This window comes from Puma concolor, chromosome D3, assembly GCF_028749965.1.
Source record: "Puma concolor isolate L17-30 chromosome D3, mPumCon1.1.hap2, whole genome shotgun sequence".
Lineage (NCBI taxonomy): Eukaryota > Metazoa > Chordata > Mammalia > Carnivora > Felidae > Puma > Puma concolor.
Window position 1 is genome coordinate 74,653,935 of NC_141678.1, and position 27,220 is coordinate 74,681,154.

General features: G+C 37.5%; 1 protein-coding gene across 39 annotated transcripts in view; it reads right to left on the reverse strand.

The window, feature by feature from the left end:
• TCF4 (transcription factor 4) overlaps positions 1-27,220 on the reverse strand; it is a 359,573-nt gene that overhangs the window by 96,119 nt on the left and 236,234 nt on the right. Inside the window, exon 1 of one of the 39 annotated variants that reach the window (XM_086683074.1) lies at positions 1,765-2,193. The exons of 35 other annotated variants lie outside the window; for them this stretch is intronic. In XM_086683074.1, coding sequence (XP_086539200.1) covers positions 1,765-1,833 — 69 coding nt within the window. In that variant the 5' untranslated portion in view covers positions 1,834-2,193. Of the gene's footprint in view, positions 1-1,764; positions 2,194-27,220 lie in introns of those variants that run through there. 3 more of the 39 variants (XM_086683073.1, XM_086683076.1, XM_086683072.1) reach the window with 3 other exon arrangements.

Genomic DNA, 27,220 nt, shown 5'->3' on the forward strand with positions numbered 1-27,220 from the left:
ATACAAAAATCATTATCACTGGTAATTCCTAAAGATAAAAACCTCAGAAACTTATATTCATTGTAATTCTCTTACACTGCATTAGGATCATATAGTCCCTGCAGCTATTTTATTGCTTCTGAGACACTTTTTCCTGCTATGATAGCATCATTCACAAAATTTTCATTAGAAGTGCTTTAAAATTAAAGGTACTGGCTAAATATGTTATGTATGGGAATGTCAAAAAGATAATAGGCAAAAGTCTTAAGAACTATACATGAGTAACTACCAAGTGCAAATTAGGCACTTGTTTAAAAAAAGGAAGTTACATAATCCTAATATTTATGTTTACAAATTTAACCACTTTACTGGATCAGTTCACAACATAAGCCATTTGTTTTAAAGTTATATTTCCCTTACCACACTTAACTGTTCTTCTAATTACACACTATGTTCTCTTTAAACAAACAAACAAAAAGATAAAAACTGGATAGTTTTATAAACTTTTGACAATTTGCTCACACTTTTAAGTGACCAAGAAATAAAAGTAAACGATATTATTTCAGCAGTGGCCCATTCATAAAACTGGTTTCTTGAATGAAATTATTAATCTTCCTAAACCATACTGCACCTTGAAACACTCGTGTATGTGTGTGCATTCCAGTATACGCTCAGCTAGATAGAACCATTATGCATACACAGGGAAGTATATAGACTCATGCATACACCGTCACATACACATGTTTTAATTCGTTTGCGCCAATCGCTACAGCTGAATTGGGCCTTCGTGAAAGCTCTGATCGGTCCCTTTTGGCCCAACTATCACACTCTGATTAAGATCAATCCAAATGGAAGTTCAAAGTACACAGAGAGCAGTTTGTAAATGGCTGCTTTTCACTCCTCCCTCAATCTTCTTTTTCTATTTTAAAATAATAAATTTCTCTCTCTACCCCCCAACAAATCTTCCGGAGAGCCCCACATACCGATTTGAAAATATTGAAATCCTTTTCCTTCAGAGGACCCAGCCGAAGGAAAAAAAAAAATAAACCTCCAGATGGCAAGTATAAACCTTCTGCTGGGGTTATGCACAAAATACCAGACACTTTTTTTTTTTAAATAAAGCGTTTCTGTTGAAGGGGGAAAATTGAGTAAAGAAGCCACACAACACAAATAACTTACAACAATATTGCTATGTGCATGAATGTTTTTTTTTGGTTTTAAAATATTAAACTTATATAATCTACTTCTTAGATGTCTCAGTTCTATGTCTTTGCTCTTTTTTAACCTTTCAGATTCTCTCCACTGAATCCACTTCACTTTAGCTTTCAACTTAGTAAGACTAGATATCACAAAACCTCAGTCCAGGGAGAAACTTACCCCACATTTCCTCTCAGCCTAACTTGGGCTGTCTCAATTCTGCTCCTCATATCTGCTTTTCCTTTCAAACAGTCATTTGGAAGCAACAAGAATTTTCCAAAAGTCTTTTTCCCCCCATCTTACCACCTTCCAACTTTACCTGACTGCAAACTTTCGCCCTGGGATCCACTTTCTAAAGCTCTGAAACCACCTATTTTTCTGCTCTGGGGGGGGGGGGGGGGGGGGATTTTTTTCAAAAGAAAAGGCAACCATAATATCCTAAGATTGGCAAATGATAACTATTTCATGGCACCAAGGAAGGTGCAGCAGTCCTGCACAACTTTGCAAACAATGATCACCGCCTAGGATGCTCATCCCTGCGACAATAAAACTTGTCAAAAATCCCCCTCGCAGCCCGCGTCCGCTTACCGCTTTCCCATTATAGTAGTACATCAAAGAGTTGCCGCCCATGCCCGGGATTGTGTATGCGCAGTACATGGTCTCGGAATCTTTTTTCTCCTCAGTACCACTCTAACAACTTTTATTTCAAACTCGCTGTCCCTTTTTTCACAACAATTCCTTCAGTTGCATTTTCCCATATGGCCGGGCCAAGCGTGGTGAATATGCAAAGCAGGAAGAGACCATTCCTGGCGGGCGGGGGAGGCCGCCGCGCTGCTGTCAGACGCTCAAGTTTGCGCAGCGGAGCTGGAAGGCAGCCCGGCCCTGATGGAGCTCTCAATCCTAATGCATACGCGGGATCGATTCAACTTTTCCGAGGGGTTTTTATCAGTTCCTTCAATAATGCCGATTCTTACAAATTTCTGCAGTCTTCACTCCCCCCCTTCTTTTCTTTTTCTTTTCTTTTTTCCTCTCTTTTCTTTCTTTTTCTTTTCTTTCTCTCTCTCTCTCTTTTTTTGTTTTTTTTGTTTTGTTTTGTTCTAGGCACCCTTTTCTTCTCTAAAATTTCCACTCAACTGCCTTAGGGTAAAAGTGGAACAGGGTCCATTATTGAGCAGAATACAAATGCAGTTAATTGACTCCCCCTCTCTCTCTCTCCCTCTCTTTCTTTTTTGTTTTAATTTGATTAAAAAGCGAGTGGCAGGAAGGGAATCGTATGATGCACATCTAATAACTCTGCCATCTGTCTCTGCTGCTGGCTAGCTCCCAGCATTGTACGCAGCTGCCTGAGAACTCGACTCGGAGAAAGGGGAGGGAAAGGGGAGAGAGGGAAACACACACACACACACACACACACACACACACACACACACACACACACACACACAACCCACCACGTCTCTGACCTCGCTCAGAAGGAGAGAGGGGGCAGTGTTTTCTGACTGCTTGGTCAACAACCTACAAAACGGGGTTGCGGAATGAAACAGAGTAACAGTGCGGCCCGCCCAGGGCTCTGCGAACCCTCCGCTTCCCCGGAACCGGTGGGCAGGGGGGCCGCCCGTGAACTTCACCTCGCCATACCGCAGACCGCCGCGTGTCCAGAGGCCAGCCGGCATAATAATAAGGGGACGACGCTCCCTTCGCTGCGCCTGGGCACCCCTCACGGCCACCTTCTCAGTTTGGAGTTTGGTGCTTTCGCTGTACCTTTGGATCATCTACCACCCACTTAACGCTATTTGGTTTCTGGGTTCTAAAGCAAGAGTTTATTGGTACATCCGAACCTCCGAATGACTTACAGCTGTCAGTTCCTAAAAAGGCACCTCTGACACCACACTTTCAGAATTTTGCATCATCCAAGGAGCCCTATTCTGTATGAATATTTTAACAAACATTCCACGTTTGTACGGTTTTGCTAAACTTTGTGATTAAGGCGAAAATCTTCCTCCACCTTTGATTACAACTGAACAATAGAATCTTTTCTAGATCACAACGTTTCTAACAACCAAGTGTATATATTTATTTGTTTTGTTTTTAAATATTATATCACCCAACAAAAAGGGGGGGGGAAGGAACAAAAAACAAAAAGGAAAGAAAAAAAGGGGAGGGGGAGGGGGGAGAAGAGACGGGCTGACTTGAGCTTGCCAAATTCAGAGCATCCCAGGAAAGGAGGGCCTCTGGGAATTGATCCCAAATGAAACTAAATCATTTGCATATGCCGAAGCAAATGCCACCCGAGCATACATCTATTCTCAAGAATCAACTTTAATAATTCAAAGCACCTATTTCCTTACAATTCAACATGGTAACAAAACACATACAGTATTCATAAACAAGGGGGACTGTGGTGTTGGTTCTGAAGAGCAAAGCCTTGGCTTCATGGTGCAAAGTTTCTCCCACACTCTAAAATAAACACACACACACACACACACACACACACACACACACACACACACACACACATATATAGCAAAGGCCCAGAGGTTTGTCTAACTCACTTGCTCTGCATTTATTCCGAGGGTCCCCAGAGGTTTGTGTAAACAGTACTTGAATTATAATCACACATTTCATTCAAATTTCATGCTTTGAGGATTTTTTCCTCATTAGAACAGTTAGTTGTCAATCTGACAGGATCACATTTGTAACCTTTAAACCACCCTCAGTGTTTCATACATAAGGCCAGGGTACTCACCTACTAAAGGAGAGTATGTAAAAACCAGGGCTTAGAAAAGAGGCTGGAATTTAAAGAGAGATAAGTTGGGGGGAGGGGGTTATTGTTGCTGTTCCTTTGTTGTTTCTTATAGAAACCCCTTATTTAGAAGGCTGTGTCTAGATCCTGTCTAAATTTCTCATAGATGGACCGCTAGGAAGATTTCTGAACTATTTTGATAAATAACCATTCTGCCTCATCTACATTAAGTGCCTCATCTTGCAAACATATAAAATGCCTTTTTATTAATTATGTAAGTATAAATAAAATGTTCATACTTTAATGAGCAACAATTAATATTTTAAATATTGAAGCTTTCGTTGCTTTTAAATACATTGTTAACATGTGCATAAATAAATGTTTTTAATCTGATAAGGTGAAAGAAATTTTTAAACCCCGACAAATCAGCACATGGGACTCAAAAAATTAAAATGGTACTAGAACATTAAGCTTCTGGGCTTCATTAGCTAATGAAAAAGAGCCTGAAGTATTTCATAAAATAAATTTGCAATGATTAATAAAGATACACTCCTTTGAAAGGTATTCTTTGTGTTATAACCATCGAGACACTGAAGGTATTATCATCCACTGATGTTCAGGTTTTGGTTTGTTGACCTTGGAGTACATTTCAATCACAGAACTCAAGTCAGTGGCTTGTCAACTGAGACATTTCTGCGAATTCAGACTTTGAAGTTTCCTTTGTGACAGAAATATCACCCATGATAAATTTTTAGTGTGATGCGTGGGGAGTTAGCACAGAAATTTAAGAACAACTGAAGCTATATGCATGAATCTGTGTGTTTCATAATAATTTTAAAAGAAGTCTCAATCGGAGCAGCCAATTTTTAAGGGACACTGACCTGGTCTGTTTGCTTCATCAGCGTATACTTAGGCAAGTTACCTAACAGGCCAGGAGTCCCTTGTTATCACTGAAATGATAGGGAATGGAAGTTAGCCACACAAAAGAGTGAGCCACCACTCTCCCTGGTGGTCAGCTGAAAACATCACTGAGGACACTAGGGGTAGGCAGCATCTGCCATTCTTGGGGGAAAAAATTCTTACCAGTAAAACTATCGTTTAGAAGTATTGACCACTTAAAATACATCCACATTATTCTGACCTTCTTCTATAACTTGAAGTTTACAGTTCTTTCATCACTTTCCTAAAAGTCGATACATTTGAGATAAAGGAGAACTGGGGACACATATCTAGAGTTGTCATAAGAAATTTGGGGGCTATCAGACCAGAAATCACCAATGCGTGTGCCCAGTATCACCTACAAGGTGGACATTCAATAAAACTTGCTGAATGAATACATGAATGAAGGAATGAATGGCCACATTAAAGAACAAGTTCTTGGGGTGCCTGGGTGGTGCAGTCGGTTAAGCGTCCGACTTCAGCCAGGTCACGATCTCGCGGTCTGTGAGTTCAAGCCCCGCGTCAGGCTCTGGGTTGATGGCTCAGAGCCTGGAGCCTGTTTCCCATTCTGTGTCTCCCTCTCTCTCTGCCCCTCCCCCGTTCATGCTCTGTCTCTCTCTGTCCCAAAAATAAATAAATGTTGAAAAAAAAAATTTAATAAAAAAAAAAAAAAAGAACAAGTTCTATACCACTTGAGTGAAGGGCCTTGGATTTTTTTTTTTTTTTGTATTCATTCAATCATTTCACAAACAATCGTTTAACAATTCCCAACTTTGTATTGAGTTGTACTGACACATACAACACTCTTCTTGCTCTCAGAGACCTGACCACATGGTTGAGGAGATGGGGCCTGTGCCCTTGAATAACATGGAAAGATATGACTAATGACTAATGTTTTCATTGTGAAGCAGGGACAATCACACATATATTCAACAGACAACAAACTGTCACATTGTAAGGAACTGAACTATTCCCTCTCAATCACAGATCTCATTAAATTCTACCTTTTTTTTTTCCTGAATAATGACTGTATTATGCAGTTCCTGAAAAGTCCAAATAAACCTAATAAACACACACACATACACACACACACACACACACACACACACACACACAAACTCATATGACATTGTACATCACCCAAAATAAGGCAGGTGCTCAATAAATGAGTTGAGTGGATGGAGGAGGAATGAATGATGGTCATTTGAAGGGAGTGTCATTTCCCTCCAGGGTATAACTTGATAGTATGGGAATAACTCCATGTTTCTGTTCAAGTCACTGAACACCTAAACTTTCCTTTTTCTCATACAATACTTGCTTACTTCTACAATGCTGTTCCCTTTTGCCCAGCACAGCTTAATTTAGCTAAACATTATACCCCAAGGAAAATAGTAATAGTCATCAATATATAGTGATTACCTAACATAATGGGAACGAGCATACCTATAAATTAAATAACCACCTTAGGTAAATATCTACCCCATCAAAAATTTTGGTAATAAAACAGTTAAATAATACATGTAGAGTGATATACAATTTAAAGAACATACCACTGCCTACAGTTAATCTTCATAACCAGTACTCTGCGACAGGTATTATCATTCCTACTTTAAAGATAGAAAATTAAGGCACAAAGAACCTTACTTGACATTTCATAGATCACAAAACTCCTAAGGCAGTGGGATCAGGATGTGAGCAAAGATCTAAAATCCCAAGGGCTTAAATGTGAGGGTCAGACATAGCTGTCTGAGAATCACAACCTTAACACCTGGTCACGGTGTGATGGTGGCCAAGTCGTATCACAAATCTGGGTTTTAGTTCTCTCATTTTAACACCACCGCTTCTTTTGAGAAGCGTAGATGAGAGGGCACCTAGTTCAGCATATCAGTGACATGTTAGAAATGAGAGGGCTCTTCCTGGTTCCTCCTCTGTTGTTTCCTCTAGACAAGAAGGGTGCCTTACAGAACAGTAGGAAAATGATCTCCACCCAAAACAGACGTAGGTAACACATGCCTACTGAAGTGGAGAAAGATTCGAAATGACAGAACCATGCTATATTCTTCACCATTAAGCAAAGATATCAAATCACAAAGCCCTGTGGATTGCCTGCCACACTTGACGTGGGAAGCCCGTATGTACATTTAGATACTTGAAAATCTATTTCTGTTGATGCTTTAGGATCAAAATCTATGTCCTCATATTTACACATAAATGAACGGTAAAATTTGTCAAGTCAGGGAAAGGAGGTTATCTAAGCTACCCTTATCCGCTGAAAAAAGAGTTATTACTGAGTTTGATTTATTCAGATGCTGAACAATTGGATTCTTCTGCTCTCTAGTAGACGTCACTAGGAAGAAGAAATTTAATTCATAAGGTAAAAAATGTTAGTGTTTAGTTAGTGAATGCATATACATGGATTGTTAATTTTAACAAATTTTAATAAATGGTGATCTCTTAGACCTAAGGAGGGGTTGATGTCGAAGATCCACCTCAAACTGCAATGACAGAAATCCTTAGTAGCCACGAGTACACTTTCGTAAAAGATTTAATTATCCAAAGGAGGATACAGACACACAGACACACACACACAGAGTTAAAAATAATTTTTCCTGGTATCTGTGACTTGACACAGCCCTGCAATCTAGCAGTGAACACCAACAAACTTCTTGCATGTATATTCTTACATTTCTTTGTATTGAGATCTTTCGAATGTAAAATAACTATGTTTTCTTAGTAAGCGAGTAAGCTATTTTTTGTTAATGATTTTCCTCAACTGGAATCCTAATTACCTTAAACTTTTTTTCAAAACGCACGTTCATTTGGGGGAAATACTTACCTCAGATAAATATACTTGTCAGACAAATATAAAAATATTTATCTGAAGTAAATCCATATTACATGAAGAACTGAGATAAAGCACAAACCACCTGCATCTTCTCAGTGGCGTAAACTTACTCTCTTGGCAGCATTTACATATTATCAGGTACAATAGTTTTAAGTATTTGTACAGTTCAAATATAGACAAGTTTAGTTTGGAAGATCTTTTTATCACAGAAAGGTATCAAATTATCAGCTGAGACTGTGAAATCTAATTTCTATTTGTGGCTTTATCAGTGACTTTGTATTGTTATCTTGAATTGGATACTTTTATACGGCTTGGGTTCATATGCAGACATCCAAATGGTTTATCACATGATCAAATATTTATTTTCTTCCTGGCTGGTCAGATAGCTTGTAGTCATATTGATTATAATGTAATTCACATTGATTACTAAGGTAAGCAATGTGGGCTATTTTAACCAGACTTTTGTTCCGTAAATATTTGACTTCTACCTTTCTGTGGCAGTATTTCTCTTCAGAAGAAAGAGACGGTTTCTTATTTTGCTTTAAACAGTATTATAAAACCTCACACAGACATAATATTGTTTTGGTGACAAACAACAGCATGCTAAATAAACGTAAAAACCAAGTTCCCAAATTCTTGTCTCCAGTTAGCTCTAGTTAGACTCATTTCCCCACTCTTTCACACATTTTCTCATTTCTGTGGTGAAGAATACAATGAGTATGCCATTACCCACACGAATATCAGATCTATGAAATTCAACAAGCCAAATTTATAAAATGGAATTAGCCTGCAGACTGGGGAACATGTGTGATGTGGTGAAGTGAAATAGTAAGTTGCAAGACCAGAATATATAGATTTTGGGGTTTAATTACAATGGAAACTACATGCTTGACTCCACCTGAACTTCACTTCTTCCTTCCTCAATTTCACGCAAAGACCCATACTTGCAAAAGTTACACATTTGTTCTACCAAATCTCTGAAATATTAAATGAAATTAGAAAAAAAAGATAGTACAAGTGATACTTCTGGCGACTAAAGGAGATGTTTTAGTTAAGGGAATAAAAATCATTAATGCTTCTCATTTGTCTCTAGTACATCAATCTCTTTCCCTTGAGATAAGTGGAATGTTCTTGAAAAAAAAAAAAAAAATTCCTTTACCCTAACCCAGTGTAATCCATAGCCAGTCTCCAAGTTTGATACAAAAACAAACCATTTCTATTTTGGTGCAATGAGGAAGCATCACCCTGGACAATATAAAAACAGAGACGGAGGAAGTTGACTCAGATGGCAGCACTTCCCAGATGAAGAGAGCTATAGCAGGCTTACCACAATCACCTGAAGCAGATGAAATAAGACGCAACTGTTTTTTCCGTCGCATTGATGCACGTGTAAAAATGAATTCCCAAAAAGTTAAAGGGGGGAAATCCTGGGTATGTTTGTTTGTCCGAATGAAGGATTCCATTTGAGAAACTTTTGACAAAATGGACTGATGAAGCAGATTGGAATCCGGGCACAGGATGTACACAATTTTTGAAAATTTGCGAATAAATACTGGGCTTCCCAATGCATTGCTCAATGATCAGAGGGAAATGTGATATCACAATGAAAACCATTTCCATTCTAAATAGAATAATTGTCTAGGGTTTGTCAACCCTCTTTGGGGTGGAAATTCTAACAATTTCCTGAGGTTCTAAACTGTTGATTACATTTAATTGTTTGACATCGTCCAACAAGTAGAACAACGAATTGCTGGGCAGAGAACAAGCAATTTTCAAATACTTTAATGGCTATCCCTGATAAACACGCAAAATAAAAAAGAGTAGGTAAAGAGAATAAAAACAGTAAGTTTCAAAGTGGAAGTGAGTGACCATACAAGAATTAGCATCCTATGCACATCCGTTACTGAAGTGCCTATTTCACGTGCCTGTTTTATAAAGGTTTTGCCCAAAATACCCTCTTGTGTAACTGGAAACCAGCCACTTCGAGCAAGAATTACGGTTATTTCAAAGGGAAAGGAGTAGCAGATTCAAGTTCCCTCAAGGTCAGTCCACAGCCTAAAGCTTAAGTCCATTCCTGACCTAGCTGTTGTGCTCTTTAACTCAGTATGACCTTGAATTTTAGCTACCGAGTTTTAAAAAATAAACGATCTCTTTGTTCTGTTAATCATAAGCACTTAAATATTTCCTCCACATGCAAACACAGAGATGACCATGATGGGACAGGTGAGACAAGTTTTGTACCCACATCTGGTAAGAGAAAAGAGCTTCTGGCAAATCCCATGGGCAAGCCAAAAGACATTTTCAAAGAAGTTTTAAAAGGGAGAAGATGCAATTAAGGACAATTTGGGGTTTCTACTAGATAAAATGGAAATAAACTCATAGGCTCTCCTTGACACAAACAGTATTAAAATTAGAATTGTTTGGCAAAAAATTTGATATTGCTAAATTTTGGCTTCTAACATAGGACAAACCATATCAGGAATAGGTGAAGGCTTCCCCAAAGTCATATGGCAGTAATAGTCTTATTTCCACTCATTCATCGTTTGGTAAAAACTGATTTAAAAGGATGTCTTCATAATCATAACTAGAATTATTGTTAACAGTGCTAAATTGCCAAATTATGGTGCTTACAAACCAGAAGCATGAATTTGCCTCTATTTGTTTCCCAAAATGTCAGTCAGCATTTCGCCTTCTTCGAACAAGATTATCAAACGCATGCTGAACCTAAAAATTAAGTAAATGCTACTTAATAGGAGTCCAAATTCCAAGGGAGTCGACTCTCCCACCCTTACCCCCAGTCGGAGCTTTTCCTTTACTGCAGAATGTGACATGTTCCCTAACATCTGTTCAGAGCCTGCAAGCCATGTTCTTCATGTGGGACCTACTTACTTCATGCTACCATGTGAAAAATGTGTCATGTGCAAGGGAAACTACTCAAGCCATACCCATTTTGTACATGGGCCATGTCCTTGGAACTTGCCAGCAGTGTTGATCTCTGATCAATTTCTCATACTTTTTGAAAAAAAAGTAAAATAGGCACACTTAAAATTACTGTGTGTGTAAGGTTTTCTCAGAGTTAAGCATTTCTGTACTGAGTCATTATTAGTACAATTATTAAACAAGTGACCATACTTCATGATCAATAACTATTAAACATTGAAAAGTAAACTTAAAAAATTAAATACTCTTTTTTTTAATGACTTCCAAAAGAGCTAGTTTCTGATTCTCCAACCACATATTTGGGGATGAGACTTCCATCCCCATCACCTGCTCCCTTGTACTTGTTAGAGAAAGGAGTAGAATGTGGAGGCCAGGAACCAAGTTGGTGGTTTGAGTTCTGGCGTAATTTCTATCTAGCTCTCTAAGCCTGAGTGAGTTCTGGCTTTATCTAAATCTCAGTTTCTTTATAAATAAATACATTGCAAATAAATAACTGTTAAATTGTGATCATGACGGGGTTTTTTCCCAAGTTTGAAATTCTGCGATCGACGGTTTATGAGATACATCTCTGGACAGTCGATCTCTGAAAACACAAAGACAATCAAAAATTGTTTCTGCAGTTTAGTAAAAAAAAAGTTCAACTCTAGGGAAAATATACACAGAAGCTGCTAGACAGAAGTTCAGTTGCGATTCTGTGGCCTCTGTCTTAATCTGCCAGATCGGCAACTCTCTGAAACGGAATGACATCAAGTTCCGTAGTCACTTCTAGATAAGGACCATTCTAGATCCTCTGGATTCTCCAACAAAGTTTAATGCCATAAATTGTTGCCAAATACATCATGCACCTACTTTATTGCCCCTAAATAATATACATTTATACAGAGTAGAGATCAAGATTTAACTTTCTCTGCCCCACCCTCTAACAACATAATACATACCTAATAAGACCTAAATCACGTTTTGCTCTTTGACTGAATGAGGAACAAAAAGGGATTTATTTCCTTCCTTTCCCCAATGACAGAAATCATCAAGTCCAGAATTGTCAAGGACATTATAGTTAGCCCTAAGTTCAATCTGAGAATAAGTCAAGCCTTCATGAAATGGAGAAATGAGCATATCATTAGACAAACATTTCAAATAGAGCTACACTTACTTTTTACTGATAAAACACGGACATACACGTAGTTATGATAAATTGCTCCCCTAAATTTTTAAATTTTCTAATGGTTATTTTTGGTTTCGTGAGTCTGGCCTTTCCCTCACTTGGATCATAAACGGCTGAAGATGAGGGACGGACCGAGTTTTATTCGTTGGGCTGGCAGAGAGCATATTCATTTACACTTACACTTCACAGAAGGGGGCTTGGAGGAACTCATTTATCTTCCTTTCTTCTGTATAGAGTGGCTATTTTCTCAATGGAATAATTAATAGTGCCAACAATGTGCCAGAGATATAAAAATGGATACATGCCTGCACTGTCACTTTTGAGAAGTGATACTGTTCTGCCGGTTAGTATATGTGTGATGCAGACTCCTGTTTGTTTTCTGTAGTCTTTAATTTTCCTTGGTGAAGCCACCCTACTTATTCAATCTATAGTCTCCTTTCAAAATTCAATTTCATAACATTTTATTAGAGGGACAACAGATTCTCCTATGGCCAAGCATCATTTCCTAACGATGTGGAGGAACATGAAACAAACAGGCAGGTGCTTTCCATGCCATTTCCACGTATTTAACTTTTTCTTTTGTCCTTCCCAAAACATTCCATTTAACTTGATTTTAAGGACTAGAGAAACAAAAACCTTTTTAAAGAGATGTCATTTTGTTTCACTGCTAGCAAAAAATAGGCCGATGACAAAAAACCTCACTGACGATTACACTAGATTCTGTGGTTGATTTTATCTATTGTCTATTATATTGCTATCATGGACTGTGGGATTACATCAGTTGTTGGGCTTTTAAGAAGCATAGCCTCTGTATTTATTAGTTCACAAGGTGGATCGTGGTGTTGGGACCCTGTGGAGCATTATAAAGTGAACTTTTGCTTAGGGAATACAGTCAATGATATTGTAGTAGCATTGTATGATGACAGATGGTAGCTACACTTGTGATGAACACAGCATAACATATAGAGATGTCAAGTCTCTATCTCTACGTTGTACACCTGAAACTAATGAAGGATTGTGTGTCAACTACGCTAAAAAAAATTTTTTTTTAATGAGGTCTTGCTTCAACAACTACTTGCAGCCATGTAAATCTTCACAATGGTAGGAATTTGGTCCACTGCTATGTACCTTCCGAGAATACTGGCGCTTAGTAGGTGTGCAATAAATATTTGCTGAATTTTTTTGATACTTAAGCCTCGTGTTGATCCATCGCTGACTGGGGATATGATGATGTAGGATCATCAATCACTTCCTGCAACTTCTGGCTGAAATCAGGGTTCCTTAACCTTTGGAGAGCTATAGACCCCTTTTGGTAATATGATAGAAATTATACTCTCTGTCTCCAGTTACCTCTGTGATACACATACTTGATGTTGCACAGATTTCTAAAAGAAAGGTTATAATATTTTATAAAGACTGGTTTGAAATATACTTGAGATCGGGATAAGCAGAAGCCGTATCTTTTATGAAAGAAGATTAATGTATCAGGTCTCCCTAAAATTTCCTAAGTATATACAAACAATTAATACAGTTTCAATATTCTTTACCAAGGAGAAATTTGGTCTGAATGCATTATGCTAAAATAAGTTAGTTATCAGTTTAGTTGCTTATCACTTAAAAACATTTTTTTTATGTTTTATTTTTTCAAGAGAGAGAGAGAGAAAAAAACAGGGGGGAGAGGCAGAGGGAGACAGAGACACAGAATCTGAAACAGGGTCCAGGCTCTGAGCTATCAGCACAGAGCCTGATGTGGGGCTCGAACTCACGGACCACAAGATCATGACCTGAGCCGAAGTCCAAGGCTTAACTGACTGAGACACCCAGGAGCCCCCGTTTATTCCTTCTTAAAAAAAGTTTCCTAACTTATTGATACCATCACAGAGACTCCTGGTAGCAACGCAATAATTAAGGATCTGTCTGAGATTCCTATACATTCTCAATTTTCAGATGTTAGTAAGGAAATTGCCAGAATCTTAAATTTGCTATGCAGAGTTGTCTGTAGAGATGCAAATTTCACTTATCTCTCTCTTTATATTCTTTTCTTTCTAAAAGAAAAAAATTAAAACTGCTAAGTCATTTTGATTCATACATTACATGAAAATAGACTGTTTTAATACTTGAGATGGCTTGTCTTTATTGTCTATGGCTCTTGCCTCCCACCAAATATGCAAAAATAAAAGAATCCCTCAGCTTACCTCCACAGCTCTCCATATACCTTAATTTTTTTGAATGAAGTACAGGTGCTTTGTTTAAATGTGGTTCAATGACATTTAAAACCAAAAATTTTGGTAAGTGACTACAGTGCTTAATACGTGGGCATTCACGGTTTTAGCACAGTGCGGGTAAACTTGGGCCACACCACCCCTCCTGTGTAATACATTTAATCTGGACTCTGTAATCTCAACTGTGATTATCTATCCTTTGTTGTTTTCAAGGCTGCAAGTTCCCAGCAAAGTTAGAAGGCCAACTGAGCTTGATTTTCCAGCAAATATTGTTTTTGCTCTCCGTTGTTGAGTTGGGAGCACAGCTGTGCAAAGTAGTTTCAATGAACCAAGGGGATGGTCACAGAATCACCAGCTCAAAACTTCACCCTGAGTTCACCAACTGCGGGCTACATGATAATTACGTGAACTCCTCCAGACGCACCACCAACTTGCATGACTTTTAAGCTAAATCTGTGTCAAGTATTATTGACTTATGTTGATCTCAGGGGTATTTTCCCCCTGATTTTACCCAACTTACACAGCAATGGACAGGAACTGAACCTAATTTCATTCTTCATACAGTAACTAGCATGTTATCTGTGTTTCATAAATGAAATGGTAATAGTAGGAACAGCGCCTAAACTGCTACTTTATAGAAGAAACATATTATTATCCTTACAAAAATAACAGCTTTATTGGTAAAAAAAAAAAAAGCATTTTTAATAGTAAAAACAACAAAACATCCTAAACCATACTCTACATACTTTAAAATGCCCTGAAATAACTTGCATTAATAACATGTTTAAGTCTTGTATTCATAATTAAGTCTTCATGCAAATGCACTACCTAGGTATCTGCTGATGAATTATCATAGGAGGAAAGGAACTGCCAACATTTCTAAACAAAATCTCCAATTATACAGTTCCAAGATAATCAAAATGGACTTTAAAGTAGCAAAAACTATGGGCCACAACACCCAGCTTAGAAAAGACATTCCTTTCAGAAAAAAGGAAATAGCATAACCTCGCAGCTATTTCAAAGAAGTTTTAAATGGAAGAAGCAGATAGTGATTTCACCTTTCTAGAAGTGAGAGCAGATACTTGAAAATAATAATTCAAATATTAAGTGATACTAGTAATTTGAGTTACAAAGTTGAATTAATAAATTACGACTGGGCTAATTTGGGACTAAAATTATTAATTGTTCAAAATAATTCACTTCCTGTTCTAGCAAATATCTTAATCTTGACCTAGAAAAAAGTCACTGCTTAGTAATATCTTTCTTCAGTGGGTGAGAGGCACTTGATTTCCATTGTCAAAGATACCCATTTAAATGGGTAATATCCAAATATATACTGATGAATTATTCAGACCTTATTTTTCAAATGTAAGGGGAAGAGAAACTCGTGCTGTATTTTAAATTTAATTATAAAATCAATCCTCACAAGTTAAAAATAATGTCTTCGAAGCAGGCTGAGGACCAGGTTTGACCATTGAATGCTGTGTGAAGCTCTTGCTAAAACACAAGAACGGAACAAGCACATCCAAGCAGGGAGTGTGCCGGTCACAATTGTGGGACTTACACCCAGGGAAACCTGTCCTTAATTTATCCCGCCGTGTGTAGATTTGGCAAGGGTCTCCAAACATCATTTACATACCATATGCCCTGAATTACCTAGGCACAATGGCTGTGGACAAATAAGATGTTTTGGGTCTGTTTGCTTCCCTGTGTAAGTTTTGCAGCTTTCATTTAATTTCTCTCATTGCTAAATAATTTAATGCTATATTGCCTGTTGCAAAAGAATGTTTTGCTAAATCAATAAATAGTTCATTGTGCTTTGTGATTAGAAGAAAACGACCCTGGGGTAGGTGAGCAGGAGGTATTATTTCTCCTATGTAAGAATCAAAGAAAGGAAAGCAGCTCTTTACGCTTTGGACTCATTTTAACCTTTGTCTCCTTAATAAGCATATAAATGCAAGGCATTCAACAATAGAATAGACAGAAAGCAGATATTTTGGCTTCTATGGAACATGCAAAATTGGTCAGCAAGTTTTCATGTTTAAGAGGGATTCCTGAAAATAGATTCTATATTTGTTCCTCTCATAATTAAAAGGCTTTATAATTGTCCTGTGCCTTGGTTTCCCTCTTCCCTCAACAATGGTATTAATTCAAACTCAGTAATATTTGTCCGGATTCTCAAGCTAAATTTAAGGTCAGGATGATAAAAATGTATACTTAAACCAAAAAGATCAATTGCCTAAAAAAGGCTTGGAACAGAATTACGTACATATTTTTTGTTGTGTACTATAAATTTGACTGTATAAACTTCCAATTAAAAATGACATTCACACCATCATTTTTGATAGAATTTTGCACAGTAGGAATACTCATTAATGCAGGGTAATACAGTGTGATAAGCAGCTTAGACATCAAAATATTAAAAAAAAAATATGCCAGTTGGTCTACTCTGTACATGAGTAAAATAAAACTTAAAAAAATTAAATACCTGAGGAATTAATTAAAAAGAACACTTACTGGCATACATATTTTTTTAACTCTGTCAAATCAAGTACACCCATTCTCTAGTCAGTTTCTGTAGAGATCTCAGTACTGGTACCAAAAAAAAAAAAAAAAAAAAGAATCCATTCTATATTTTATGATAAAACATTAAATGCATTACCATATTCAAAATGGAGTAAAACATAATTTAAATAATTTTACTTATCCTATGATTATCCTTCCAAAAACTGTGCATGTGTGCATGTGTATTTACCATTTAATAGGAAGCATTTCAAATATCTGAATTCTTTTCAACATTGGTAAAAGTGAAAGCCCATCAGCTAAGTGTGTGTGCATGGGTCATCTCTTGATCTTTAACTGGAAAATACAACGTGATCACGTAATTCTCAACTGTAGGTGAGAGTAAGTGGCAAATGAGGTGTGTCCACACACCAGTAGAGAAAGAAGTAAAAGGCAACGCAGTAATTTCAGAATACTATCAAATAATTTGCTTTCTTTAGGGGGCAAGGAAAGAAAGAAGCTACCATTTGAAGACCAGCAACGAAAGGGTTAACAGACATATGCTGTATAATTAGGAGATGCATTAATGATTATGAATAGTAAATGATTTGGTGCAAAGAAAAAATTTTAGTCAAAGGGACATGTACCTATCTTACATGTTTATTAGTAACTGTATATAACTAGAGAATTCTGCTATTAAGAATCTTGCATTATTGGTGTAAATACTTCCAAGGGTACATCAAATTGTAATCTTTCATACGACATCCATCAAACCAGGCTGGAGATTTTGACAAACATTAAACACAGTAAGGAGGCAATTATGTATGCATGATTTAATCTGCAACTAATTAATATGCAAATTTATTCATATGTTAGTTACTAAATTAAAAATGCAAAGAAGCCCTTATGGTGATTCTCGAAATTTTGCACAAACAGAACATTTAAAATGTAAGAAAAATGAAGTTTTTTAGAAACCTATAACACACTTTTAGTGTCTCCAGAACCTGTTGCATTAAGACGACTCAAAAATATGTGTTTAAATACTAGATAATAATTTAAAAGGTGTGCTAATTTTATGTGAGAATGTCGGAACAGAAAGGTTAATCAGAATTCTCTCGAACTCTTAAGAGATACACTCTAATTACCAGACAAATGGTATTCTATTTCTAAGCTTCCTTCCCTGCTTTTAGGGTTGTCAGAAGTTGGTCATCTTACTGAAACCCTGCACAAACGGTTAGGGGAATAAATAGTATTTGAAAGCAACTAGAGATATTGAAAATTCTGGGGTAACTTTGAGACCATTTGGTGCTCACTACACATACAATTCACTCCTCAAGATGGCAACTCGCTCTTTTCGCCTTTGGGGAACAGCTCTTTGCAAACAGAGAAATGGGAGGAAATTCTAGAGGGAGGCTAGAAATTCTCCCAAACTCTCTTCCAAACGAATCTTCAAAGAAAATAATTCGACTAACACAAGAGCAACAACCTCCCCAAAAAGCAGAAGGTAATTTCATCCGAATTCAATGTGGCTATTTTAGCCCTGCATTTTCCAGACAGCCCAAAACTGATTTGAATCTTTGATGGGAGACGAGGGATGTGCGGTAGTGATCATTTTAAAAATATCTTTGGGTGTCTGCATACAAGGGAGTATCCAGTCAAGTGCATATATTATCCTTTGGCTCTGCTGCCTTCTGCAAGAGTCTGATTTCCCTGAGACTTCCTGGAGATCAGCAGTGAGGTTCTGTGTGGATCACCTCTCATCTGATTACCTTCCTCATCTGAAGTCCAGCGGCCCTGTATACAGTTCCGGGAGCTGGCGCTTGGAACACTTGTACTGGCCTCAAGAAATCAACGCAACTCAACTGTGTGAGGAAGCACCGTGACAGTGTCTACGGCTCTTCCCAGGGCACTGAACTCTTACCCACGTTAAAAAAAAAAAAAAAAAAAAAAAGAAAGAAAGAAAGAAAGAAAGAAAGAAAGAAAGAAAGAAAGAAAGAAAAAGAAAAGAAAAGAAAATCACCATCAGTCTCCTTGCTGCCAAGTGACACACAAAAAGGAAGTTAACCATTGGCTGTTACTTGCATTCACAGTCTGACTCTGATCTCCCAGCTTCCCTTAGCCCAATCTGATGCCAAGCGGACTACAGCTTGCCCATTTCATTTCGACCACGGCAGCCAAAAAAAGCACTGCCCCACCGTGCAACGACAAGCAGTCTGTTTTGATATTAGTACCTCAGTATGTGATATGAGAGAGTCAGATGTCCCCAAACTATGTGCCCTCCCCTGAGGGACTCTGTCCTGGCCTTCCTTGGCCAGAGGGATGGGGAGCGTGCCACAAATCCTTAGCTTTGAAAGCACAAGGGAAGGAAACACACCATCCGCAGGGCTCAGACAGAAATGGCGAGGAGGAGGAGAGACTCTTATGGGGAGAGGATTCGTGCCCTCCAATTCAGCACTCGCGCCTAACTGGAAATATTAACTCATATTCTATTCACTCCCTGCCAGCCAGCATACATGAGCACAAACTGAATTACATAAGAAAAGGAGTCTTTTTCTTGTGTAATTAAATCTTAGCAGCCGCTAGTAAGTAAACATCAGATTTTCTTTTCCTTTTTTTTTTTTTCATGAAAGAGAGGAATATTTGGGGTTCAGAAGAATGGGATTTTTTCCTTGATTCCCAGACAGAGAGGAAGATGGTGGTAAAATCCTACTCGCCTCCCTGTTCTCCGAAACATTCTGATTTCTTTGCTGAGTGTATAGAATCAAACTCTAACCTGGTTTAACCTTTCCATGTGCCCTGGACCGTTCTCGTTCCCTCCAGCATTAACATATCATTCTTTTTATGATTCCAATTCGGCATCATCAGGTGTGGATCTCAATTTCTGGGCATTTTAGGAATCTGAGAGCAACCCAGGCAGCTTTAATTTTTACAGGTGACTCAATTTTTGTTGTGACCAGAACTGAACATAAAGCTTTTAAAAGCTTAAATGTACACATTTATGCATTCATTACACAGTGTTAAATCTAATTTGTTCTTTTTACTGTCACAGGAAGCACATGTTTAAAGCAATCTGTTTCCTCATGTGAATGCTTTCCTGTCTGTTTAAAAAAAATTGCGACACACTTTACCCTGAGTAACCAAGAGGTGATCATAAATATCCCTAAATAGCATTAAACAGATATGAAAGACATTAACACTTTCAGAATGCCAAAGTAGTATTAAAAAAAAATTCTAACAGATGCTCCTAGGTCAAAAAGTGAAATGTGTGTTTCCTGAAAAAACACTCTCATCAGAATCATAAATGAACTGTGAGTGGAGAAGTGAGGTGTTGTTGAGCAAACGAGGATCCTTTTGGTGAGGAACACAGCAATCCACTGCCAACGTGTACTTGCCATAAAAAAGCCAAATTGAAATGGAAGTCTGATGAAAACCAATATCCTTTGTAATCCACAAGGTGGCAATGATTACGAATGAGGGGTGGCTCCATCGGATCGATTCGGTTTCCCAGAGAAAGAGTCTGTCTCTGTGAACCGAAGCGTCCGTCCCCGTTCCGGGACGCGAGGAAGAGGTCCGGCCAGAAGGACCTTTCCCGAGGAGTCTGATGTGCTGCCTGGTTTTTCTGTAAATGAAAATTGGCTGGGAAGAATCATTCGTGGTGGAAGGTGGAGACCATGCTCTCTTTGCCCCACCCTCTTTGGCAGATGTTTTTTTCTTGAAATTCAAGAGTTCACTAATCAGCCCTTGTAAAAAACCGTTCTAAGTTTCCCTTAGCTGACACGCAAAAACAAATTTTCTTTTATGAATTCAGCAACGGCACTGAGAAAAAAACACATGACAATGTGGCAAAGGCCAGAATCCAGCAATTCTTTGACTTTACCCTAAAACATCTGTATAAATAGTCCTGTTGAATGTTTGAAATTTACCTCAACAGTCCTAATCAAATCAAACTCTGTTTTACTTTAGAAGAGAAACAAAGTGCCACACAGTCCCACCTGCTCAACACATCTTCGTCTTGCCAGATGAAGTAAAAACCCTAGGCCTACCCTGCTCCTTGACCTGCTTCTGGCCAATTACAGAGTAAGACTGATAGAAGATGAAAGAAAAAGCCTGTATCTCCTTGTCGCTTAGAGGCGGGGCTGACTTCGGCATAAACAAATTACTGGCAGAGGGAATCATATTATGAGGAGCTCTGTCATCTTGGCCTGATGTTCCATTTCAAAAGAAAAAAAGATGGAGTACATACTTCCAAGGCAAACTTTGCAGAGCCTAAGTCGAATGATTCAAACAGCTGACTAGGTGTCTCGGCCTGATAGAGACACTACTGCGAGGAACAAAGACCTACAGAAAGTGCTTGCGGTATTTCATCGTTTCAGACAAGGCAAGCGACCTCCATTAGGTAGAATTCTTCTACATGCAGTTGAGACCCTGGTCTTAGTTTCTGCTCTGTACCCAACTACTCCAGTAAACTACAGGTGAAGTTTTTCTCAAGTGCCCGAAGAAAGGTATTTACCTTCTTGCTGATGCTAACATTGAGGGGGTTTATTACTGTCCTTAGAAGTTATCATTTCTTAGATGTTTACAATGTGTCAGGATTATGCAGAGCACATTATATATGTTTTGTCCTTTATTTATTTATCACAGTATCCTTAGGAGGTATGTATATTTTGCCCATTTTTCAGAAAATAATTCAAGGATACTACATCATGTGCCCAAGGCCACGTAGCTAGTAAGTGGCACAGCCAACTAAAAACCCAGATGATCAGATTCCATGCTCTTAACCACTAGATCATCCTGTCTCTGTTACAGAAATGCTATACTGAATGGTCTAGACTTTCTAAGGGATCTGGCTGAGCAGAAGCTGTGCGTAAAAACCAGTGTACCACTTAGAGGTACTGAGGGTCATTCTACAGTGAGATGAACATTCTGAATACTTAATTTATTCCAGGTTGGCAAATACTTGCTAAGTAAACAACAATCAGATTGTAGAGATTTTTGTTCTACCAAATACTCTGAATAGCCAGGGGGAGCATGGCATCATGATTAAGGACACAGAAACCTGGCAGACAGACTTCCCAGGTCTCAACACCAGCTCTGCCATTTATTAGCTGTGTGACCTCAGGCATGTGTCATTACCCCTCTGTGTCTCTGTTTGTTTAGCCATGAATAAAGAGTAGGACATCCCATCGCATAGGATTTTGTAGGAGTAAGTGATTCATTAGATGCAAAGTACTCAGTTCCTGGCACAGAATAAATACTATGTTCAGGTTTGTTATTGTTATTAGTATATCAACATCATCTCATGAAGAAGGTGCTATTTATACCTCCTTTGTAGACCATGAAATAGATGTGTGACCCAACTAGGGCCACTATGTGAGGAAATAGAGGATACCACACATTTAATTAGAGAGATCTCTTTAATTCTAGTGCAGTGTTATTTCCATCCCACCACACCACTTTTATTACCATAGTCATTCATTGGAAATATATTTGAAAGAAACATGCAGGGCAGTGAATTTAGCCTGTATGGGACAAAAAAAAAAAAAAAAGATGTATGTGCAAAGGATCCTTACCCATTTCAAGGTGAGTAAGGGGACTCAGCATCTCTAAAATAAGCCTAAAGGACAAGAGGTCCCTGTGTTTCACTGCGTGTGTTATTTGGGTCTTTGAATGCACAACCTTCTCAAAAGGCCAGACTTTATGCTCTTTAAAATGTAAGGCCATCCCCACCAACTGGGGATGTAAGTGATGCAACACTGAGAACTTCCTTAAACAGGAAGGACCTTAGCTGTGAAGCTTCACGATTTAAATAAAGGGTACACAGAAGAGGAGGAAATGCACAATGTCATTTGGTGTGTCTGGTTTTTAGGTTAGCTGAACAATATGCTTTGAATAAGTATAAAAAAAGAAAGAAATGAATGAATGAATGAATGAATGAATGAATGAAAACTTCTGAAAATGCTGTCTTCCCCTCCCACCTGGATGCTCCCAGTTTGTCATGATGGAGTTCCACTTAACCGCTAGGTTGTTGGTGTAATTTATTAAAGGGAAAACAAAATAGCATGGTTTATAGAATAATGACTTACTGGGATTTGAATTTCAGAATTCCAGCTGTATCTGCCCATAATAAAAATGCCTAATTCCATTTTCTCTTGCCCATCCCTATCAATTAAACTCCAGATGATATGTGTGGCGATGCGCTGTATACATCTAAAAATAAAATTCCTATCAAGGCACTATATGAGGAACCCACAGGTTCTGGTAATAAAATTTCACTCGTGAAGCAGATGCCTTAGTATCAAATGGCAGAATTTGTACCTTTTTATTATATAACAATACGTTCAAACAGTACACTAGTTACAGAAACAGATTCATTTTCTATTTAGCTTAATGGCTTAAAAATTTCAAACTGAATCAACAGGTCTTAATTGCCAGGCCAAGAACATTCTTTTGAAACTTCAGCTTCAGTAGTTTGGAGAAATGAGTTGACTACCACTGTACCCTTAGACAAATTTTATTTTTTATCTCATCTGCTAACATCTCAAGTTATTAGACTTTGCTACAATAAAACCCCAGTTTTCATACTCTGCTTATTATTGAATTATTTTGTACTTCAAGTTTGTTTCGTAATGAGCAAGCCAGAAAATATTATTGTACCCTAGGTTAACACACCTGAGCACCTGTGAAACGAGTGAATTCCCCAAACGGGGTTACTTGCAAACGTTAACGCTAAGAATCAGCGACCCTACTTGAAACTGCTTTCTCGTGGCAGCTAATGATATAATGATAGACTTTGCCAATCGGTAGAATGAAAGCCATTACAATATTATTATAAGTATAATCCAGGAGGCATATTTAGAATGATATAGGCTGGGGATGATGAAGCTGCTGCAGACAGGCGCTCTTTCTCGGATGATATCAAAGTAATTGCTCCAAAACGGCATTTTCTCCAGGAAAAAAAAAAAAAAAATCCCTAGATGGTAACAGCAAGTGGTAACAGTGACAGTTTTTGTATGTGTGTGAGGAATATACCACAGGGGTCATTTTTTGAGAACACTAAGCCTTTCTAATAGGAGTCCATGTTTCACAAAGGAAATGCCTTTTAATCACTATCGTTGAAAACACTGCTGATGCACAGCAGCAACACCAAGACATTTCTTTACACTTTGCTACCAAGGGGCTTCACTAAGAAATGCCCCTATTATTCTGTTCCACTGAATACTCCAAATAAATTTAGTGGCATTTAATACACGCACAGGTCCTCTTCTGATTACTCTAGAAGGAATCACTTATGTATCAAGTTTCAACCTCAGGAGCGTATTTATGATTAATTCCGCAGATGACAAAGTTAGACTAGACAGATAATAGGGGCTGTCGCTAAGCGACTTAAATAAAATTCTTAAAATGTTCTTTTCAAAAATGAATTTGCACATTCCTTCAGAATTGAAATCTGTACTTCTCACTGAAACTCACATCCTTTTGTCAACCTTGAAATTCTACAAAATGCAGACTCTTCTGCACTACCTTAATTTCTCTGAAGAGGGAGTATAAGCTCAAGCAAAGCATAAAACTCAAAGAGCTAAGCACCTACACAACAGCTGCAACCACCGGGGGAAAAAAAAGAAAAAGAAAGAAAGAAAAAAAAAAAAAAGAAGTCGGTATCATTCACATGCTACTGTTTTGAGATAAAATAATTGAGTATTTAAAACCACAAATTTCGCACCGCATTTTACAAAAGCTCTTATTCCTTTAAAATGAGCACAGCCCTGTACACAAATACACCCTGGGACAGTGAAGATCAAGCCTGAGAATCTCATGCTATTGCTTTGAAATGTGACTTTATGTTCAGTTTAAGAATTCAGTGCAATTTATTCAAAAAACAAAACAAAGCAAGTGTCTGTCAACAGCCTGACAGAATTTAATCTGCCTTAAGAAAATACAACTTTGCTATTTTTGAAGAGACTCTTCATTCCTTTTAGGATTATTGCTACATATTCTGAGAGGATCTTACTTAGCCCTCCAAGTTTTATCTGACTTTGATTTATGACTTTCAAACAAAAACTTCAGAATTGTTTGGAATCAGGAAAACACGCCTTGAAAACACAGAAATTATCAGTGACTGGGGGAAAACAACGAGAAAATTCCACCATGTTAGACAATAAAATGAACAGTTCAGTCAATGAAATGGAAAAAGTTTAAAAAAATGGTCTCCAACCAAATATTAAGCCAAGCATTTATATTATTCCACAAACACAAAATAAATTTACAGTCAAGCCACACACTGTGAAACAAGTTTTTATAATTTCAAAATGCATGCAGGCCTGTTACAATTCTCTTTAGGTAAAGCAGCCTTCCGGCAGCTTCTTCGATTTCTTAATAATTAAACCAGTCAGACAGAGTCCAAGACTTCGCACCAAAATATACTCTTCAGTGAAAGTGATAAAATAGGTTCCAAATAACAGTTTCCTGAAATGTATTTCTCCTTTCTCAACGAATGAGGCCAGTTTTATACTAAATGCTATTGTTACAGTTGTGGAAACCTTAACAAAAGTCCTGATAAATCTCAGCAGGTGAAATTTTGAAAACTTGGTTTAAAATAAAAATACACATGGGGTGGGGGGAATATATATCATGCACACCACCTTAGAAGAGCTTGCTCAGTAGAATGATCAGACAAAAGGGGCCAGGCAGGCATCTCTATTGAGGAGGAATCTAGGTGGTTTCTTCTCAATTGAGTGTTTGACACATAAATCCTTTTCGTGGTAAAGATAATCCCTGAAGAGCTCACAAATATGCAAACCTTTGCTCTAGAGTTAACTTTTGTGTTTTTCTTCTCCCTTACATTTCTTCTCACTTTATACTTAAAATACACATACCAGAAGTCATCTTTTTAAGGGGAGCAGGAGTAGGTTTCCTAGCAGAGAGGATGATGGAAGAGATCTCATTATTCCAAAATTCCAAACAAAAATACAGAAATCTTACAGCAAACTCCTGAGAGACTGGAATGCCTAATGGTACATATGTTGTAAATGTGTGTGAATTTCATATGCCTTTTGAAATATTCTTAATAGAGTAAGAGCCTCCAAAAAACTTAAATATAGAGATTCTCCTATGTTTCATAAGCAGCAATTCACAAAAAGCATAACCTCCATAGCCTCTAACTGCAAACTGCAATGCAGAGGATAGGATTAGTTTTCAAAGAAAGAATGTATACGCTGAACTTCTGAAGCTTCTGGTTTAGTATATTCAGTATTAACTGCACAAAAATATACGCTCTCTGTGACGAATATTTTCTCAACCTTCAAGGTGTTCCCTGGCGTCAGGTTACATATTCTGTGTAAATTGTGTGAATAATACTTCCGTCCTACTGGGGATGATTTAATTGCATTATACTTCATCTTTTTTCTGTCTATACATTTTTATAACTAGTAAACATAAGTTTAATATCCAAACTTCATATTTCAATATTTTTAATTGGAGAATGGGCACCCTAAGTTTAAAGTTAACTATTACGAGTTAACCAAATATTGTAATGTAAACACCTATAGTTATACTTTTCACAAAGGATCTACCTCTCCAAGAATGAACCTTGATGAGGCCCCTCCTTTTATACATTATCACATAATTGGTTACTCTAGAATTTCCTACAAAGGAAGGAGTCCAGGTCGCTGACACTTAGTTCATTTTAAAATTAATATATATTTTATTTTAATGTAAGTTGCATTATCACTCAAGTCAAAATTTTGCTGACATGAAATAGCATCACTGTGATATATGATCACTTTCAAAGTGATGGGGGAAATTATATATTTTAAGTACTGACTTTTCAAACATATGATTTCTGAGCCTCTAAGAAGGAAATAAACAATTACCAACTTCTCTTTTAAATTTTGATTTCCTCAAGCATTTGAGAAAAAACATTTCCTTCCTAAAAATTTTTTAAGGTATGAACTCACGATCATTTTTGCTACCTTCACATATGAAGGTTTTTTATATAATGTAAAACACACAGATCACTTAAGGCCATCAGCATTATCCAACTTTCCCTGATATTTCCCTAACAATCTCTTCTGTAAAAACAAAAACAAAAACCAAAAAAACAAAAAACAAAAACTCATTTAAACATTAAGATTTTATGTTCTTTAAGAATTATTCTTTAAGAAAACTAGTAAACCTGGTATCTCATATACATTGAAGTTGTATTTTTCAAGTCCATCTAAAGATTAACTCATCTCTAAAATTTTCTGGGAGTGCCCAAATCTTATTTTAGAAGTGTTACTATTGTAGAGATTGTTGTCCTTAGGATTCATGTGTCCAGAATTATTCCTGATCACTTAATACAAAGTTTGCCAGATCTTCCTGATTTAGAAAACAACACACAAAGAAAGAAAAAGTAAATTTAACATAAAAAATAGACTTTACTGAAAAGTTCAGTTTGGAAAAATCACTGGTGATAAGACAGGTCATAAACTATTTCTAAAGATAAAACTTCTTATTTCTAGAGAAATCTGAAGTTCCAGGGATTCCAAGTGGGGAAGACAGTGACACTGTCATTAAAGTTTTAAAGCTCGATTGGAATTGAAGACAAATTTTCATCAACATTCCAAGTAGAATGGTTGCAGTTGTTAACAGTTTCTGGTTAAATGTATATCATTTCATGCATTCAAGTTATAAGAAGAGGGCAGTTTTAT